Below are 18526 nucleotides of genomic sequence, written 5' to 3' on the forward strand. Positions count from 1 at the left end.
TGCCGTTCTGTGAACAAGACAGGCGAGATCCTTGTCCTTACAGAGGATGTTTTGTAAGGGAAACAAGCAATAAGCAAGTAAACAGGGTCACTTCAGAAAGTCCTATGAAGTAATGAGATGGAGGGCAGCAGGGGGAGGGCGTGGCTTCCTGTCTGGGTGGTGCCATTGGCGCTGAGACCCGCATGACGTGGAGGGGTGAGCCTTGCAGTGGGCAGGGAGGTTGTGTTCTGGGTGAGGCTCTGTGGTGGGAGAGAGTTTGATAAGTTCAGGGAACAGAAAGAAGGGGAATGTGGTCAGTGCAGGAGAGCAGGGGAGAGGGGAGGGGACACATTCAGAGGCCTCTCGGGTTCGTGGTGAACACTGGCTTTGATTCTCCTTGCAAACATTGGAGGTGTGTACACAGGGCAGTGCTGTGGGGGCCTCCATTTTTAATAATCATTGACCGCTTGTGGGGCAAAGCTTGCATCGTGGCAGGTAGGAAGCAGGAGACTAGTTAAGGGGGTATGGTTAAGAGTGTAAGCATTTTTGTTAGGGAAAAAACATGGGGAGGGATCAGGGAGGGCCTGGCGAGCAGGGCAGCGCTGGCTCTGAGTGAGCAAGACAGTGAAGCAAAGTGGGCTGGAAGCATGCTGGGCCACCGTGCAGCGTGCAGCGCCCCGTGGGGGCCTCAGGCCACAGTTGGCTCTCGGGGGAGGCCCGCCCAGCATTCCTCATGCGTGCTGTCATTGGCTAGAGCCGACCGTGGCAGGCGTGGCTGTGGCACAAACATGGTGACATCGTCAGAGTCACAGTGGGGCCCTTGGTCAGCTGCAGTCCTTGTGGTTGGGGCCCATTCTCCCGGCTGCCCTGGGAGGCTACTGAAGTAGTCTGGGCGGGTGATGGTGGTGGCCTCCACTGGTATTGGCAGTGCGGACGCAGAGTAGATTCAGCGTGAGTCCACTGGCTTCAGGATGGATATGTTTGGTGAAGAGCTCCATCGTGTCTTCCTGCATGGGAGTGAGTTGGTGTGAAATTTTGCCGCAGGGCTTCTTGCTTTAATACACCCGGTGGGAGGGGGGGGGCATTTGGTAACGGCAGTGCTGTAAATACGGGGCAGCACCTGCTGCTCTATCTGTAGAACACGGGGGTCTAGCTTTGAATCCCCACCCCTCTCAATACCGTGGACTTGGGTACATTATTTTATTTTTTTATGCATCATATTTCCTTGCTTTTGACGGGGATCTCATCCACCTTACTAGGCTCCTGTGAGGTTTCTAAATACAATTGACCCTTGATGAACACAGGTTTGAACTGCACGGGTGCATGTACATGTGGGTTTTTTTTTTTTTTTTTCAGTAAATATATTGGTAAATTTTTTGGAGGTCCGTGACAATTTGAAAACTCACAGATGACCCATATAGCCTAGAAATACTGAAAATGTTAAAAAGTTCGATATGTCATGAATGCATAAAATACAAGTAGATAGTAGGCTGTTACATTATTTACTACCACAAAATATATACAAATCTATTACTGAAATTAAAAATTTACCCAAACTTATGCACACCAGCATTTACAGACTATACATGGCGCCGTTTGCAGTCGAGAGAAATGTGAGCAAATAGGAAGGTACAACATTAAATCCTAACTGCCTAAGATTAATTGTGGCGCACGCTGTCCCACTGTAGTAATTCCGCAGCCACCTTCTGTTCCGTCGCGGTGAGCTCGTGTTGCGAGAATCTGGTTAAACCGCTGTGCACGGCTGATCTGTGTGCACAGTTGGCCCCTCCAGTAAATTGCGCATTGCAGTAAAAAGGGCTCTGTCGCACTTCTCATGTATTTTTCATCGTGTTTAGTGCAGTACCGTAGACCTTGAATAATACTGTGGAACCCGTAACGAGTGCCATTAGTGAAGTTCTCCCAAGGAGCAGAGTCATGACATTATAAGAAGAAATTGAATGGCTTGATAGGCACTGCAGATTGAGCTCTGCAGCTGTGGCTGCCCACCATTTCAAGATAAATGAATCCAGCATAAGGACCCTTGCAAAAAAAGAAAAGGGAAATCCGTGAAGCTGTTGCTTCAGCTTTGCCAACAGGCACAAAAATCTTGTACTTTTTGAGAAATCTGTTTTATCTCATGTTGAACAGGCAGCTTTTATGTGGGTACAGGATTGCTGTAAGAAAGGCATACTTGAACACCCTAATACGATTCTAGAAAAAGCGAGACCATTATATGACAACTTAGAGCAAAAGGAAGGCGAGGTATTGAAAGCTAGAGAACTGAATGCCAGCAGAAGATGGTTTGATAAGTTTGGAAAGAGGTTCGACTTAAAAAAAAGTCAAGATAACAGGAGAAGCCGCTTCTGCTGACCCAGGTGCCATAAAGAAGATCACTGAGGGGAAATGATATGTGCCTGAACGGGCTTTAATGCAGACGAAAATGCTCTACTCTGGAAAAGAAAATGCCACAAAGGACATTTATTAGGAGGCAAAACAGGCACCGGGATTTGAGGCAGGCAGGGGCAGGCTCATTCTCTCACTGTGCTACACAGTGGAGGAGATGATCAGGACGGCCCTGATCTAGAAAGCTGCTAACCCTCGAGCTTTGAGGGAAGCTACAAGCACCACAAAAATTCTCTTTCAGGATTTGTTCCCTTAACGCTTTGTCTCAATCCAAGCACCACCTTGCCCATAAGGGATCGCCTTTTAAAGTTCTTTTGATACTGGACAATGTTGGTATTGGACAATGCCCCTGGCCGCCCTGAAGCTCATGAGTTTAACGCCAAAGTCCTCGAAGTGGTCTACCTGCCCCCAAACCCAGCATCTCTAACTCAGCCTCTAGGTCTGGGTCGTGACCTTTAAGGCTCATTACACATGGTACTGTATGAAAAGGATTGTCAACACTGTGGAAGAGGACCCTGATGGAAAGTGGAAGGATTACACCGCTGAAAATGCCATCGTTGTTGTAGAAAAACCCAAATGCCTTCAAGCCTGAAACACGAAATTCCGGCTGGAGAAAACTGGCCAGATATCGCGCATGACTTCACAGGACTTAACGGCAGATCCAGTCAAGGAAACCGTGAAAAGGATTGGAAGAAAGTGCATGTGGCAAAAAAGGTGGGGGGCTGAAGGGCGATATGGATTCTGTAGAATTTCAGGAGCTAGTAGACGCCACACCAGAGGAATGAACAGAAGACGACTTGTCGGGGCTGAGTGTTTCCGAGCCGGTGCCGGATGAGGAGGAGCAAGACCTGGAAGCCGCAGTGCCAGGACGCAGAAGGCAGCTGACTGTTCAGGACTGCTTTGACTTCCTTTATGACAGGGATCCTTCTATGATACAGGCACTAAAAGTGAAGCAGACCGTGGAAGAAGGATCAGTGCAGTACAAAGACATTCCTGGAGAAGTGAAAAAGCAAAAAAGTCAAACGAGCTAGGATGCATTTCTGTAACGTTGCACAGGGCGTGCGAGTCTCCTGCTGCCCCTCCCACGTCTTCCGCGGCTGCCACCCAGCACGCCGGCCCGCCTCTGCCTCAGCCTACTCACCGTGAGACCCACGAGGTGCAGACCCTCGCCGTGAGCCTCTGCCAGATAGGGGGTCGTAAACAGTCATTGTGCCAGACGGTTAATAAACTTGCTGTGTGTTTGTGAGTCTTTGTGTGGAAATCTATTGACCGGACGGCAAGACTGAGAGATGTTTTTGTGTCATTGCCTGCGAATTGATCACGTGAGACCTCGTGTGGAAGTAGACAGCCTATCCCTGTGTGGGCGTAAGGTGAGCGATGTCTGCTATAAAGTTAAAGTCAGTAATGTGTTGGTTTTCTTACTGTTTTGTAACTTAGCTTTCAAAGAATTTCGTTGCCGTACAGTATGTCTCCCTCATAATTGGAGAAACTGCATATCAACCTATCATCACAGGTAAGTGGGTTTTAAAAAAATGTATCGGTGTTCCCAATAACGTTATGAAATATGACTGTGGTGCTACACGTGATAAAAATGTGATAAGGACTCATTCATTAGGGTATAAACTAGGTTACCACGAAGCAACCGTCTAAAACAATCTTACTGCTGCTTTTTCATTATTGGTGCCTGAATCGTTGTATCTGTAAATAAATACTAATTTCTTTTTCACACTATCTTTTCATTTTTGCTGTCTGGTGTTAGTAACACCTCAAACGTCTATGTTGTTTTGCTCCAAATAGGACAGTATTCGTGTAGGTACTGACAGACGATTCATCTTATCCATAGATGACATACACTTATGATATTGAAAGGTACAGTATGGTACCGTAAATATATTTTCTCTTCCTTATGGTTTTTTTGACAACATTTTCTTTTCTCCAGTTTTTTCACTATAAGAATTCAGTATATAATACATACACAAAATATGTGCTAACCAATTGTTTATTATCGGTAAGACTTCCGGTCAACAGTTAGTAGTTAAGTTTTGGGGGAGTCAGAAGTTACACATGGATTTTCAACCATACAGCATGTCTGTGCCCCTAGCCTCCACATTGTTCAAGGGTCGACTGTATACATGAAGGGCCCAAGGCCTAGCACAGCACCCAGTGGAGTTGGTATTCCCTAAGTGGTAGCCCTCACAGATTCCCCACCCAAGTATCCGTGGGCTTTCCACCATAGCCCACACAGCCATGAGATCTTTGTTTTTTTCTAGGAAAACAGCACAGTGTCACCTAATAGATTTATTTATTTATTTCTAAGATTTTATTTATTCACGAGAGACCGAGAGAGGCAGAGACACAGACAGAAGGAGAAGAAGCAGGCTCCCCGCGGGGAGCCCAATGCAGGACTCGATCCCAGGACCCTGGGATCACACCCTGAGCCGAAGGCAGGTGCTCAATCACTGAGCCACCCAGGGGCCCCATCACCTAAATAGATTTAAATGAAATGGTACTTTGTAAATTTTGTAAATTCTGAAGAACTATCTGGATGTCAGGTATGATTCCATAACTTATCCATTCATTTAACAAATACTGAGTACCTACTGTGAGCCAGCTATACCAAGTCCTAAGAACTAGAACAATGCAACAGTGAATAAAACATTCTAGAAGGAGGAGATAATACACAAAAAAATATACAGTTGATCCTTGAACAATGTGGGGATTGGGGCATCAACACCCACCCCCCCCCTCGCCGCCATGCAGTTGAAAATCCTCATGTAACTTTTGACTCCCCAGAACTTAACTAGTAGTAGCCTACTATTCATCAGAAGCCTTACTGGTAACATAAACAATCAATACATATTCTATACGTTATGTGTATAATATACGGTGTCCCTACAATAAAGTAAGCTAGAGGAAAGAAAATACTGTTAAACTCTTAAGAAAGAGAAATACGTTTACAGTCCTGTATTTACAGGGGTAAAAATCCACATGTAAGTGGATCAGTGCAGTTCACATTCCTGTTGTTCAAGGGTCAGCTGTAGTATATCATATGGTGATGAACGTTCTGGAGAAAATTAGGGCAGGGACAGGGACCAGGAGTGCCAGCATGGATCAAAGATTTCATTGTAAAACGTGACCTCTGAGCACAGTTGTGAAGGGGGTAAGAAAGAAGCCGTACAAATAAATACCTGGGAAGAGACCCAGACGGCTGGTTCTGCAGGCACGGAGGCCTCAGGACGACAGCGTGCTGCCTTTGGAGGGGAACAAGCTCATTGGACTGAGCTGCGTGACGGGAGAAGGGAGGCAGGAGATGGAGTCGGAAGAATACCTAGAGTAAGGAAAGGGGCACATTGTGTAGGGTCTCAGGAGCGACCATACAGACTGTGTGTGTGAAGTGGGAAGCTGTTAGTGGGTTTTGAGCATTGGAGTGACCTGTGACTCGTGTTTCAGAAGGATTGCTGTGGCTACCATGTTGGGTGGATTGTCGACAGGGCACGTGCGGATGCCAGGAGTCCAGTAAGGAAGGACTTAGTGAGGACTTTTGTGGCTTGCACCCTAGTGGGAGATGTGCAGGCTGCTCATTTCTATTTCCCAAAGCTCTCCTCTAGTCAGTATCTAGTACTGGTAGAGTTTTTAAAAATTAAAATCAATGCTCAACGTTGACCACTGTTGTTTACATTTTGGTATGCATCACTCAGGTTGGTTTTCTGTATGCAGAGTATTCAAAAGGTAAATAGCTTTCTTTAAACAAATTTATATACCCACTGGCTTGCTTTTAAGTGTTATGGAAGCGTGACTTTTAGCATCTACGTTGGATTCCAAGGGGTGGCAGGGTTCTGAATTTGGGACTTGGGGGTCGATGGGAGAGAGAGAGAGGAGTCAAGGGTTTTGGCCTGAGCCACTGGGGGGATAATGTGGCATTTGCTGAGACGGGAGGAGTGAGATGGAAGGAGCAGGTTTGAGGTAGGTCAGGAGTTTGCTTCTGAACATGTTAAGTTTGAGATACCTGTTGGGCATCTGAGCAGAGAAGTGAGTCATTCCGGGGGGATCTGGGCAGAGACACTGACTTGGGAGTCACCAGCACAGTCGTGACTCAAGAGACTTCAAGTCCAGAGACCGGATGACCACCAGCAGAGCACTGGTGTCCTTGGAGAAGAGGTGGGGCCTGGTAAGCTAAGGTCGGGAGAGGAGGAGCACCGTGGTTCCGGGAGGGGAGGAGAGGCCGGGAAAGCAGGGGATCCAAGAAGCCAAGGGAAGAAAGAGTTTCAAAGAGGAGGATACACGAGGCTGGATCAAATGCTGCAGAAGTAAGTCAGATTAGACGAAGACTGAGAATTGACCAGCCGACGTAGCAGCTTCGTAGTCCTGGGTGATCTTGATCGTGATAGTGCGGAAGATCTCTGAAAAGCGAGAGTATCTGTGTCGAGAGAAACGAGCGTTTTCATGTCCTCCTCAGTTTGGACAGTGACTGAGCAGCTTTGCGAAGGACATAGATGTGAGTTCTCAGGCAGTCAGGTTAGCCCCCTCCTGCCACGGCGTCTCAGATCCCCAGAAAATTACTTGCCCAAGTTGTTTCTGCCTGGAAACAGAGAATGTCCTCGCCAGGACCCCGGCGTGGGGTTGTGCGTCGCCCTCGCCAGAGGCTTCCTGGCCGCAGCCTGCGGTCTGGTCACGGCCCTGTGCAACTCCTCCACTTGCCCCAACTCGGGGAGGGACCCTTGGCGGCCAGCCCCCTGCTACTGCTTCCTCGTTCGGTAGGTGGTGCTCTTCCGCCTGAATTAGAACAAAGCCAGGCCCCCTGCGGGGTTCTGGGGAATCCACAGAGATAGGGGTGGGCACCCCCCACTTTGAAAATAGTCCCTCTTCAGGGTGGGGCAGACGCGTCGCCCGGTAGACCCCACGGTGGCTCGGCACATGGCACTTGTGAGTAAAGGTGACCCCCCTCCCCCTGTACAGCGCCTGAGAGAAGAAATGGAGGAGATCACGCAGCAGCAGCTGGTGCACGACAAGTACTGCAAGGACCTCATGGGCTTCGGGACGAAACCTCGCCACATCACGCCCTTCACCAGTTTCCAGGCTGTCCAGCCCCCGCAGTCCAACGCCTTGGTGGGACTGCTGGGGTACAGCTCTCACCAAGGCCTCATGGGGTTCGGGGCTTCCCCCAGCCCAGCCAAGTCCACCCTGGTGGAGAGTCGGTGTTGCCGAGACCTGATGGAGGAGAAGTTCGATCAGGTGAGTGACGAGAGGCCAGCTGCCCCCAAGCCCCGTCCCTGTCCCCAGGCTCCGCGGTCCCTTTCCCTCACCGACCCTGCGTCCTCCTCTCTCAGGTGTGCCAGTGGGTGCTGAAGTGCAGGAACAGCAAGAACTCGCTGATCCAAATGACAATCCTTAATTTGTTGCCCCGCCTGGCCGCGTTCCGACCTTCTGCCTTCACAGGTGAGGATGTCGCGGACGTGTCCTGTCATTACCCGTTTAAGGGAAACCAAACGGAAGCGATGTCAGAGAGTCACGCTTGCTCTCATTTGAAGTGACGTTGACTGCGGGGCTGGTCTGGGTGCCTTGGCCTCCCGTCTGGTTTCGGCCGCGCCACGTTCAGGCAGCAGACACAGGCAGAAATCACAATGTGGAGACAGAGGCAGTTCTGGAACCAAGCAGCTTGCATGTATGGAAGACAAGTTCATGACAGGCCTACCTGTCATGAGAGACCAAAGGAGGGGCAGTGTGGGTTTACATACCTGCAGCAGCCTCTCTGTGGGGCGGGGGGATTTGGTGACCGTCCTGCCTCTGCCCCTGACGTGGTTGCCTCCGTACTCTCAGGGAGGAAGGACTGGAGGTGCTGGAGGCAGGTTTCAGGGATGAGGGACTGCGGCTTCCCATATTCCTGCCCTGGTTTCCCTGGGCAGTGGGAATCCTGGCCGTGGAGCTGCCCCAGCTCAGACGCTGGCTGCTGCCTACGGCCTTCCTGGGTGACTCCAGCTGGAAGCACTCTCCCCCGCCCCAACCTTTCTTTATAGCTCCCAGCTGTGGAAAGTTTGGCATCAGAACTGGGATGAATCCTGCTTCTGTCCTTAACTGTAGGTTCCAGACAGGTTGACCTTCCTGGGCCTCTGCTTCCTGACTCCTAAAATGAGAATGACAGTCCTTGCCTTGCAAGATGAACTGCGTTAATGGCTGCACACCTAGTCCCAGGGCCGGAGTAAGCCCCAGTGGATGGGAACCATTATTATGTTTTTACTGCCTCCTCTACCTCCTTCAGATTCATTTTAGAAGTAAGGTCAAGGGCAAGAATGATAATAATACTCCAGTTGCCTGTTTGTACTTAATATCCTTATCTTACCTCCCTGCTTGCTGAGTGGAGAGACCCTGTCTTGAGCTTCTCTTTGCACCTCACTGGGGTGCACCTTGCCTGTGCTTCAGAAGGATTCAGGAGCAAATGAGAGCCAGGAGTGGAAGGGCAAGGTCAGCCTGACCTTCAGCAGATGCCATTCCCAGTGCACACCACCCAGATGAAACGAGAAAAATACATCGTTGGTGTCCAGTGTGCTGTAGTGAGACTAGAATGTGTTAAGTAAGGATGAGACAATTAGCCACATAAAATCAGTGAAGCAGAGAGAAATGATATCATGGAAATCAGCTGCATCTTTCCAGTTTTCCATTCTTCCTACCTGGTGCCCAGCAGCTGTTCTCCTTTTTACTGACCAGACATGCCCCTGTTCAGTAGAGCTTTAAATAACCGTAGTTTGAACGTCTGTGGTTCAAAAGAAAGTAATAACTAGGCCGAATTTGATCAAAGTCTGGCATGAATTTGATCAAAGTTACCCCAGTAAGTTCAAAGGACCGCCTAGGAGCAAGGATACCAAGGCTCAGAGGTCCCCTAGGTTTAGGCATTTGATGTGGGTTTTTGTTGTTTTATTAAATAATACACTAAAATGTGTCATGGAAATTCAGCCTGGACAGCCTCCATGCACACGCCTCATTGGAAAAGTGCCACTTTTTAAAGACCTGCAGTTTGGACGTCATTGCTTGAACTTCCAACGATGTAGGCTGTGGGCCTTTCAAGGACCCTGAGAACAGTGTCAGATTCCTAGTGTCTGAGGATGCTGAGTCGGGCAAAGGACATCACCCTCCTGGGTTAAGCTCCTTTCCTGCTGAAATGCTGTCCCTGTGCAGAGGTCCCTTTTCCCTCGTGAGCATGCTCTGATTTTAAGGTTACGTCACTTGCTCTTCTGTTTTCAAGCCACAGAGTGCCACAGCGTCACTTGATCACGAGAGCCACGAGACAAGACCTTTCTTATTAGAGTAAATGCAGGGAGGCGTCTATGCTGTCTGGGACTCCACTGCCTCCTAAATGTGCTTCTGGGGGGCCTTGCGCACCCCTCACTTTCTAGTGGATGTGTGGTCTTGCCTTCCCTACTGCTACGTATGTTCTGCTGGTGCACAGACTTGAGGCCGGCAAGATGGAGGGGGAAGAAATAGAGGCGAGGCAAAAATCAGGAAATTCCAGCCTTCAGAGGAATAATAACGCTTTGGCTTAAATTGCCCAAGAATCGCCTACCCGTGCACATTGGCTGATGTAAACTTAATGAAAGTACACTTGTGGCCTCCCAAATTACAGACTAAATCTTGTTCTATTGAATATAACTCTAACAGAAATCTCTGGGTAATAGCAAAGTGATTTCCCAGCCTAAGCTGGGTAGAATGGCCTGTTTATTGCAAACAGTATTCAATATTGCTTTAAATTTCAATGTAACATAAAATCGTTTAGATGATTGTCTCTTTGTTTTTAAGCAAGATTTAATATAGGTTTCTTAAACAAGAGCATATAGTGTTTCCCTCAAAGTATAGCACTAACGGGGACAATTATGCAATATTATTGTTTTGGAGATCCTTTAAGATCTTGTGTGTGTGTATTTTAATTAAGGGGGGAAAATTTTTCTATTTCTAATATTTCCAAAAGATATATCCGATGAGTGATTATCAAGCATAAGATTTTGGTTAATACATCCTCGAAATTCTTTATCTTTTTCCAACAAGCTATCTTAATTTTTTTTTGAAAGATTTTACTTATTTATTTGAGAGAGAGAGAGCACAGGCAGGGGGCAGACAGAGGGAGAGCGAGAAGCAGGCTCCCCCCTGAGCAAGGAGGCTGACACAGGGCTCCATCTTAGGACCCTGAGATCTTGGCCTGAGCTGAAGGCAGATGCTTAACTGACTGAGCCACCCAGGCGTTGCGCTTTTAATTTATTAAATTTAAGTGTTTCACAGGAACTCTGACCTTTAATATATACACCAACCTTAACCCTGACCCATATGCTTTGTCTTTCTTGTGATCAGATACCCAGTACCTCCAAGATACCATGAACCATGTGTTAAGCTGCGTCAAGAAGGAGAAGGAACGTACAGCAGCCTTCCAAGCCCTGGGGCTGCTTTCCGTGGCTGTGAGATCTGAGTTTAAGGTCTATTTACCTCGTGTGCTGGACATCATCCGTGCAGCCCTACCCCCTAAGGACTTTGCCCATAAGTAAGCATCCCTATTATGATTTCACCATCTGCCCCATTTGGTCGGAGAGAAGGGATGCTCCAGCCCAGTTTCCATGGAGCTTAAGCCCATTCTCTGCATCATTAACCTTCAGGGGGTAGCATATCATTCACCGCCCAGCCCTTCCTTGGTTGGGTGCCAACCTTTTTCAAATGAAGTGATGGATATATAAACATTTGGGGAAATTGGATACCCTGTGGACACGTTAGGTGCCAGTGCTGTTTTCAATATTGTTATTAACTGGGAATCTCCTAGTTTTGCTGTTTTCTCTGGCTTTCAGAGGTCTTTTGATGTAAGACCTAAAAAGAGAGCCTCTGGACTGGAACTGAAGGGAACTAATGGTCCCTTTTTCCTGATTGCTGAAGTTGGGTGCAATATTCCACCCTTCAGAACCTTTAGGTGAATAAAATACAAGAAAAACCCTCAGTGCGCAGCTCAGTGTTGATCAGAGCTGTGTTAGTAGCAAGGATCGTTCTGGTGACAGCATAAGCCTTCACATTCTAAAGCCCAGCCTTCTCACGGTGGGGAGAAGGATTTCTTCCCATAAGATGGATGCACCCTACACCCTGGCCCTTGATACACACATCGGTTTGCTTCCTAAATAGGTTCTTTGGCCAGCACCGCACTAATTGGTGCCTTGTGTGCAAATTCCGGAAAGGGGCCCCTTAAGACACACGACTGCCATCTGCTGGATTGTTGTTAAATTCAAGTCTCCAGTGTCTCCAGTGTCGTGGGCCCCTAGAGTTGTGCTGTCGGTTCCCTGCCTGGATCACCTGCCCTCCTTGCCCCAAGGCGATTTTGAGGTGGGGCATCACACCATGTCATTGTGTCTGAAATAGCCACGTTTTTGGTCCTCTGCAGGAGACAGAAGGCCATGCAGGTGGATGCCACAGTGTTCACCTGCATCAGCATGCTGGCCCGGGCAATGGGGCCGGGCATCCAACAAGATATCAAGGAGCTGCTGGAGCCCATGCTGGCAGTGGGACTGAGGTGGGTGTCAGAAACTCGAGCTTCTCCCATCTTAGGTAGTGTGAGCCTTGACCCGCAGCATCAGGACGGCACTGAGAGAGAGCTGTGCATGGGTGTCTGCATGGTAAACTGGATGGGCAGGCGAGCTCACGCTAAACACACAGGCTGGTTTTTGAATCCTGGTTCCATCTCTAGTTAGCTGTGTGATCCTGACCAAGTTATTTGACTTCTCTGAGCCTCAGTTTTCTCACCTGAAGAGCGGCCAAAATCTCAGCTCCCATTGCCCGGGGTTGTCGAGGGGGTTAAGTGAAAGAATTGATGGAACAGTCACTCTGGTCTCTGGGTCTTGCACATAAGAAGTCCTCGAGCGATATTTGCAGGTGTTTATGTTACCATTGGGAAACCGCCTAGCTTTTCTCACTTGCATTCTCTTAAGCTATAAAGTAAGAATAATGTTCTCAGTTTGCTTCCCAGATTGTTTATTGAGCCTTGGTCTTCTGCAGTGTCTAGATTATATTTAGCAAGTCCTGGCAAAGACTAGAAATCTGTACATTGTTTGGAAATCTCTGACTAGGCCAAGAGAATTCAGGACATTTCTATTTTATAGTATCCTTTGTACTTTAAAGACCACGCAGGTGATCCCTGGGTGGTGCAGCGGTTTAGCGCCTGCCTTTGGCCCAGGGCGCAATCCTGGAGTCCCGGGATCGAGTCCCACGTCGGGCTCCCAGCATGGAGCCTGCTTCTCCCTCCTCCTGTGTCTCTGCCTCTCTCTCTCTCTCTCTCTATGTCTATCATAAATAAATAAATCTTTAAAAAAAAAAAAAAAAAGACCACGCAGTATGGGCCCAATCCCCTCTCTGACAAGGAGGGTTATTTCTTCTCAAGAACAGACAAACGTCTTGTGCAGCGCCGTAGGTACCTGATTTCCTTCCCCTTAGCCCTGCCCTCACTGCTGTGCTCTACGACCTGAGCCGTCAGATTCCGCAGCTGAAGAAGGACATCCAGGATGGGCTCCTGAAGATGCTGTCCCTGGTCCTGATGCACAAACCCCTCCGGCACCCGGGCATGCCCAAGGGCCTGGCCCACCAGCTAGCTTCCCCCGGCCTCACAGCCCTCCCCGAGGCCAGCGATGTGGGCAGCATTACTCTTGCCCTGCGAACTCTTGGCAGCTTTGAGTTTGAAGGTAAGGAATCACAGCCACTCTTGCCAAGATAGCGAGTGTTCCCGGGAACCCCAAGAAAAGAATGAAGGCTCCTAGAATTCCTGGGTCTTGCTGGGGATCCTGGAGACACCGGGAGCTGATCCTGTAGTGGCTCAGCCTCCAAGCTCTTTGCATGTATTGTTGATGCCTCTTCGTTTCTTTCTTCCATCCTGAGTTTGAGGGCAGATGGTGTTCAGGGAAATTATGCATTGATCAAGGAATTAATGCTTCAGAGATGAGAAGGTCAGAGATGGAGCCCCCCGAATCCCTCCCCTTGTCCATGAAGCTGAGATGGTATTTAATGCTTTAAAATGTTTAAGCTGGAGACTTTTAGGTGTTTCATTCCTATGGCAATGTGATTTTCAAGAGTGCTGTACTGTGTAGTTCTGTTTGGAGTTCTAAGCTGCAGATAAACCCACATCAGTGCCCTAGGGAGATTTATTCAGGAGAGAAAAAATGGGTACTTTTGAAATTTAAGATCATGTAGGTGGTATTGCTCAAGACTGCGGGGAAACAAGCAAGTACAAAAAGCCTGAACGTGCCATCTGAATGCTTACAGCCGTCTGTGGTTTCCCTCTTGTAGTTCGTCCCTTGCATTGATCAGCACCCAGGATAATTTATGTCTAATGAATAGAAAGTAGCTATATTTAAACCCAGCCTACATCAGACTCTCTTTTGGTATTCAAATCTGGGGACTAAAATAGACAAGGTAAATTTGGTCAAGAATTGTTCTTACTCTCTGGGAATATAAAAGTTTGGGTCAAAATAAAACAGAATCATTCATTCTTTGAAGGAAATAAAGAAAGGATTAAGATGGGGGGTGGGAGGATGCCTTTTTTCTGTCTCTCAGCTCCTCCGCCTCCCTTCCGCCTCTGTGCTGACTGGAAACCCATTTGTTGCCTTTTTTTAAAGAGAAGAATTCTGGGTCAATATCTTGTTGAAAATTGAATTCGTAACCATGAAATGAAAAATGCAGCTAGCAAGTTGTAGACCTACCAACCAAAGCCGCAGCGTTTATTTTGTTTTCTCTCTGCCTCTGTATCCAGGCCACTCTCTGACCCAGTTTGTCCGCCACTGTGCGGATCATTTCCTAAACAGCGAGCACAAGGAGATCCGCATGGAAGCTGCCCGCACCTGCTCCCGCCTGCTCACGCCCTCCGTCCACCTCATCAGTGGCCACGCTCATGTGGTCAGCCAGACTGCAGTGCAAGTGGTGGCAGACGTGCTCAGCAAACTGCTTGTGGTTGGGATAACAGATCCTGGTACGGTTTATGAGACAGGAGCAGTCCGTGCGCCTGGGGCAGTTGGAATTAGCCAGTTTCATTGCATGGCTCTCTAGAGACTCAGCCTCAGCAAGCCGATGTCCAGCTGACGTCTCTGCCAGAGCATTAGGCTTGGCTACTCTACCCTACTGGTGTAAAAGGATCTGTCTTTAGTTCTGTTGTCTTTGCTCCTATGAGTAGAGGAAAAGCTGACAGGTTAGATGAGAGAAAGGTACATGGCATCCTCTCACTAGGCCAGAGGCAGTGGGTCAGAAACTGGGAAATGACCAGAGGGATGATGGCATTGAAGAGGCGTTCAAAGGCGAAATTGCTCTTGCAGACCCTGACATCCGCTACTGTGTCTTGGCGTCCCTGGATGAGCGCTTTGATGCACACCTGGCCCAGGCAGAGAATTTGCAGGCCCTGTTTGTGGCCCTGAACGACCAGGTGTTTGAGATCCGGGAGCTGGCCATCTGCACCGTGGGCCGGCTCAGTAGCATGAACCCGGCCTTCGTCATGCCTTTCCTGCGCAAGATGCTCATCCAGGTAATGGTGTGACCTAGAGGCAATGGGGAAGAGCCGTTTGGGGAAAGACAGATGAGGACAAGGAAGGGGAGAAAGATCGAGATACCTGACAAAAGCCCTGTTTGGCTCCAAGGGTCCATGTTTTCCCAGCTTCTTGGCAGCGTGACCCCAGGGGGCCTCTTATCCCAGGCGAACGTCTTCTGCAGCTCTTTTCTTGTTCCTGGCAAGTCACCAGAAGTCCCACTCCTTGGCCCTCTCCACTCGGTCTGCTGCACATGGTGTCAGTTTTCCTAGCACCTCTCTGTCCTTCCACTCTCCTGCTCTTGCTGAGTCCAGGTCAGGCACAGAGGCCAGGTTTGGGAACAGTTCCAGCACTGCTTCTTGTAGTCATTGCCCTGGTCTGTGGTCCCTGGCTTTGGTTCATAAATCACGTCAGAGGCCAAACTAAGCTGCTGGACTAGAGTCAAAGATTGAGATTGACCTTGCTGCTCTGTCTATTAGGAATTTTTTTTTAAGTAGGCTCCACACTGAACGTGGGGCTCGAGCTCGCAACCCCAAGATCAAGAGCTGTATGCTCTACCGACTGAGCCAGCCAGGTGCCCCAGGATCTGAGCTAAAACCTGGCTCCCCAGTTTTTGTCTCCACCTACCCCATAAATTGTCTGGCCTCCTTGTGATTGGTGCATGGTCCAATCCTTCCTGCCTCGAGTTATTTCCACCCAGCTCTTCTGGGTCTCACTGTGGCTCACCCAGTCCTTTCCTGTCCCGACTCCACCCTGTCTCTACCTCCTCCTCTGCTTCCTGACCCACCCACATAAAGAACATAAACACAGAAAAATGATTAACACATGTAACTTTCATCCTAGAGAAACATTGTGTATTCACAATCCATCGAAGGTAAAGTGACTATTAAGTCATATTATTAGTCAATAAATTAGAGGATTAAATTATGTTGGAATCTGTTTCTTCAAGTGTTGGCCAAATCCTGCTTTAAAGCATGATATAGAAATATCTCCTAATGAGAATATTAGCATGTTCGTTCAATCAATAGATGTTTGGACATCTACCACGTTCTAGGTGCTGCTGGGCCCTGGGAACATCCGTGAACAAGCCAGCCGTGGCCTGTGTCCTCAAGAAGGTTACAATAAACTGTTGGGCTATCAGGCCATCTCATTGTTCTGATTTTGGAGAATGTGAAGCACCGTTAAATGAATTTACCGTGTACTGAGCTTAGCCCTTGAAACTCCGAAGTTTTTAATTTTCCTTGTTTTCAAATGTGGATACACACCTTCCCAAGTCACCTTGCACATTTTCATGCCTTGGTAAGGGACATTGCCCAAATGTGCTTTAAGTGGCCTTTTCTGATGCCTGGATCATCAGAGTGGGCATTGGGTATTGTGAGGGCACAGTGATGCTCTCGGCTCTGGAAGTGAATTTGGGGATCTTTGATTTGGCCCTTGGTGCTCCAGAGATCTGTGCTCTCCTCGCAAATCCTGTTTCCTCCCTGCCAGCCATCTCCTGGCTCTTGTGGGTCCATTCTCAGCATCCCTCTCTCTCACTGCTGTCTTCTGTGACGGAGGAAAACAGACTGCCAGGGGATCCAGAAAGTTAGGATTATTAAATGAATAACCTAAGACAAAATATATTATTAAATCATAGACTCCTCTGGGTAGAGAGTTAGCATCTACTTTTCTCACGGTCCAGAGATTTCCTTCTGGCAACTTCAGCTCGCCAGAAATTTGTCTATATTAGGTTGTTTATATCTGTGTCACTATGAGTAGGACACGTTGATTTGCTGGTATTTTAAGGATGTCAGAACAAACATGTTATTCCTTTTCATTAACGTCCAAGGGGATTTGATTGATAGAATCCCTCCTATTTGGGTTTATCTAGATGTCCCTGAAACCAATACTGAGTATTAATATTTCTTTCAACAGCGTAGCTGTTCTAACTGTTCTCTGGTCCTTTTGTCATTATTTATAGGCTCTTAGTGATTTGCTGCCCAAAGATTTTCATTCCTTGTTTCTGCAGACTCCTGCTCTCACTGTCCCTGTTGGTTTTCTTAGTTCCCTGTGCCGCACTGTGAAAGCCATGCTCCGGGACGACTATGGGACTGTGGCGGCGGGGACTGGTTTCCCACAGTCCTTCCCACTTTTGCTGTGTCCCCGACTGTTTGCCTCCGTGGAGTATTCAACGGCTACTTGATCTGCGGTCCAGTTCTGGTTCCTCCCTCTAGCTTCTTCTTCAACACACCGTTCCTCTCTAGAGCTCCCTCTACCGCCTGGGCTTTCTTCCCTACAGATTCTGACAGAGCTGGAGCACAGCGGTATTGGAAGAATCAAAGAGCAGAGTGCCCGCATGCTGGGGCACCTGGTCTCCAATGCCCCCCGGCTCATCCGCCCCTACATGGAGCCCATCCTGAAGGTAACTCATGGCAGCTGGAGACACTGGCACTTTCTCTCCAGGTCACCCTGTGTCACCTCCTTTGGGACAATGGGAGTGTTTCGATAGGTAGCATCTTCGGCCCCAGGCTCAGGGTCAAGGGCCACATGAAGCACTCTCAGTGGAAAATCAGCAAAAATCTCACCAGTTGACGGAAGGGCTCCCCTTATGAGAGATAAGATGCAGTGCTTCGGGCACATGATCAGATGCGCTTGGAAAGAAGTAGGTAGATAATGGGATAAAATAGTTCCCTCAAAGGGAAGAAAAAATGAGCTTTAAAGTCTGAATGTGTTAGAGGCATGTGAAATCTTTCAAAACGTAGGTGAATCTGGGCAAATGATCAGAGATGCCATTTGAGGAGGCACAAGAAATGTTTTTAAATCATGGTGTTTCTCAGCTCTCTCATGTGTCTACCTGGGCTCACTATGGAGAAAAGTTTTAGAATCCACATTCTGTAGAAATCCTGGATTCATAAATAACAGTAATTAAGCTACAGTTGAAATGGTCTTTCGGGAATTTTACTTACGTAAAAGGTTTCTAGTAGATCCTGTTCTGCATTCATTTTATCATACCTTCTTTTCATAGGCTTTAATTTTGAAACTGAAAGATCCAGACCCTGATCCAAACCCAGGTGTGATCAACAATGTCTTGGCTACAATTGGAGAATTGGCTCAGGTAAGGGGACAGCAGCTTTTTTCCATAGGATGGAAAGAGTACTGTTTAGCCTCCAAGGAAATCAAAGTACTTCTTCATTCCATCATTTCTCATCTTACCTCCCACCTTCTTTTTCGTTTTGCAGGTTAGTGGCCTAGAGATGAGGAAGTGGGTGGATGAACTCTTTATTATCATCATGGACATGCTCCAGGACTCCTCTCTGTTGGCCAAAAGGCAGGTGAGTACTCCTTCCAGACTGAGCAGAGCAGTCCCCTGCGAGGCCTGGGCCCTTGCCTCTCTTCGTCACTTAGTGTCCCCAGCCAGTGCCTGACCCAGAGCTTGACACCTAGTGGGTACTCAGAAGTATGTGTTATGGAAAATGAAGAAAGACCTGGAGTCAGAATTAGCTGTCATCCTGACCGGGAGTCGCTCAGTAAGTTTCAGGGCTGACCCTGCCATTTCCTCCAGATAACAGAAAATCCAGATCATCTGTCAGAACCCCAGCCCCTAGAGGGAAAAAGAAAGCCCGGGCCTGTGGCTGTGGAGGCAAGCA

The 18526-nt window shown here is 48.2% G+C and overlaps 1 protein-coding gene across 1 annotated transcript in view; it reads left to right on the forward strand.

The window, feature by feature from the left end:
• MTOR (mechanistic target of rapamycin kinase) overlaps nucleotides 1-18526 on the forward strand; it is a 120339-nt gene that overhangs the window by 7137 nt on the left and 94676 nt on the right. The window contains exons 7-16 of the mRNA XM_077899658.1: nucleotides 7339-7614; nucleotides 7710-7818; nucleotides 10717-10903; nucleotides 11783-11911; nucleotides 12829-13073; nucleotides 14138-14353; nucleotides 14694-14899; nucleotides 17179-17301; nucleotides 17905-17994; nucleotides 18119-18211. Coding sequence (XP_077755784.1) covers nucleotides 7339-7614; nucleotides 7710-7818; nucleotides 10717-10903; nucleotides 11783-11911; nucleotides 12829-13073; nucleotides 14138-14353; nucleotides 14694-14899; nucleotides 17179-17301; nucleotides 17905-17994; nucleotides 18119-18211 — 1674 coding nt within the window. The remainder of the gene's footprint in view (nucleotides 1-7338; nucleotides 7615-7709; nucleotides 7819-10716; nucleotides 10904-11782; nucleotides 11912-12828; nucleotides 13074-14137; nucleotides 14354-14693; nucleotides 14900-17178; nucleotides 17302-17904; nucleotides 17995-18118; nucleotides 18212-18526) is intronic.

This window comes from Canis aureus, chromosome 5, assembly GCF_053574225.1.
Source record: "Canis aureus isolate CA01 chromosome 5, VMU_Caureus_v.1.0, whole genome shotgun sequence".
In the NCBI taxonomy this organism is placed as follows: Eukaryota; Metazoa; Chordata; class Mammalia; order Carnivora; family Canidae; genus Canis; species Canis aureus.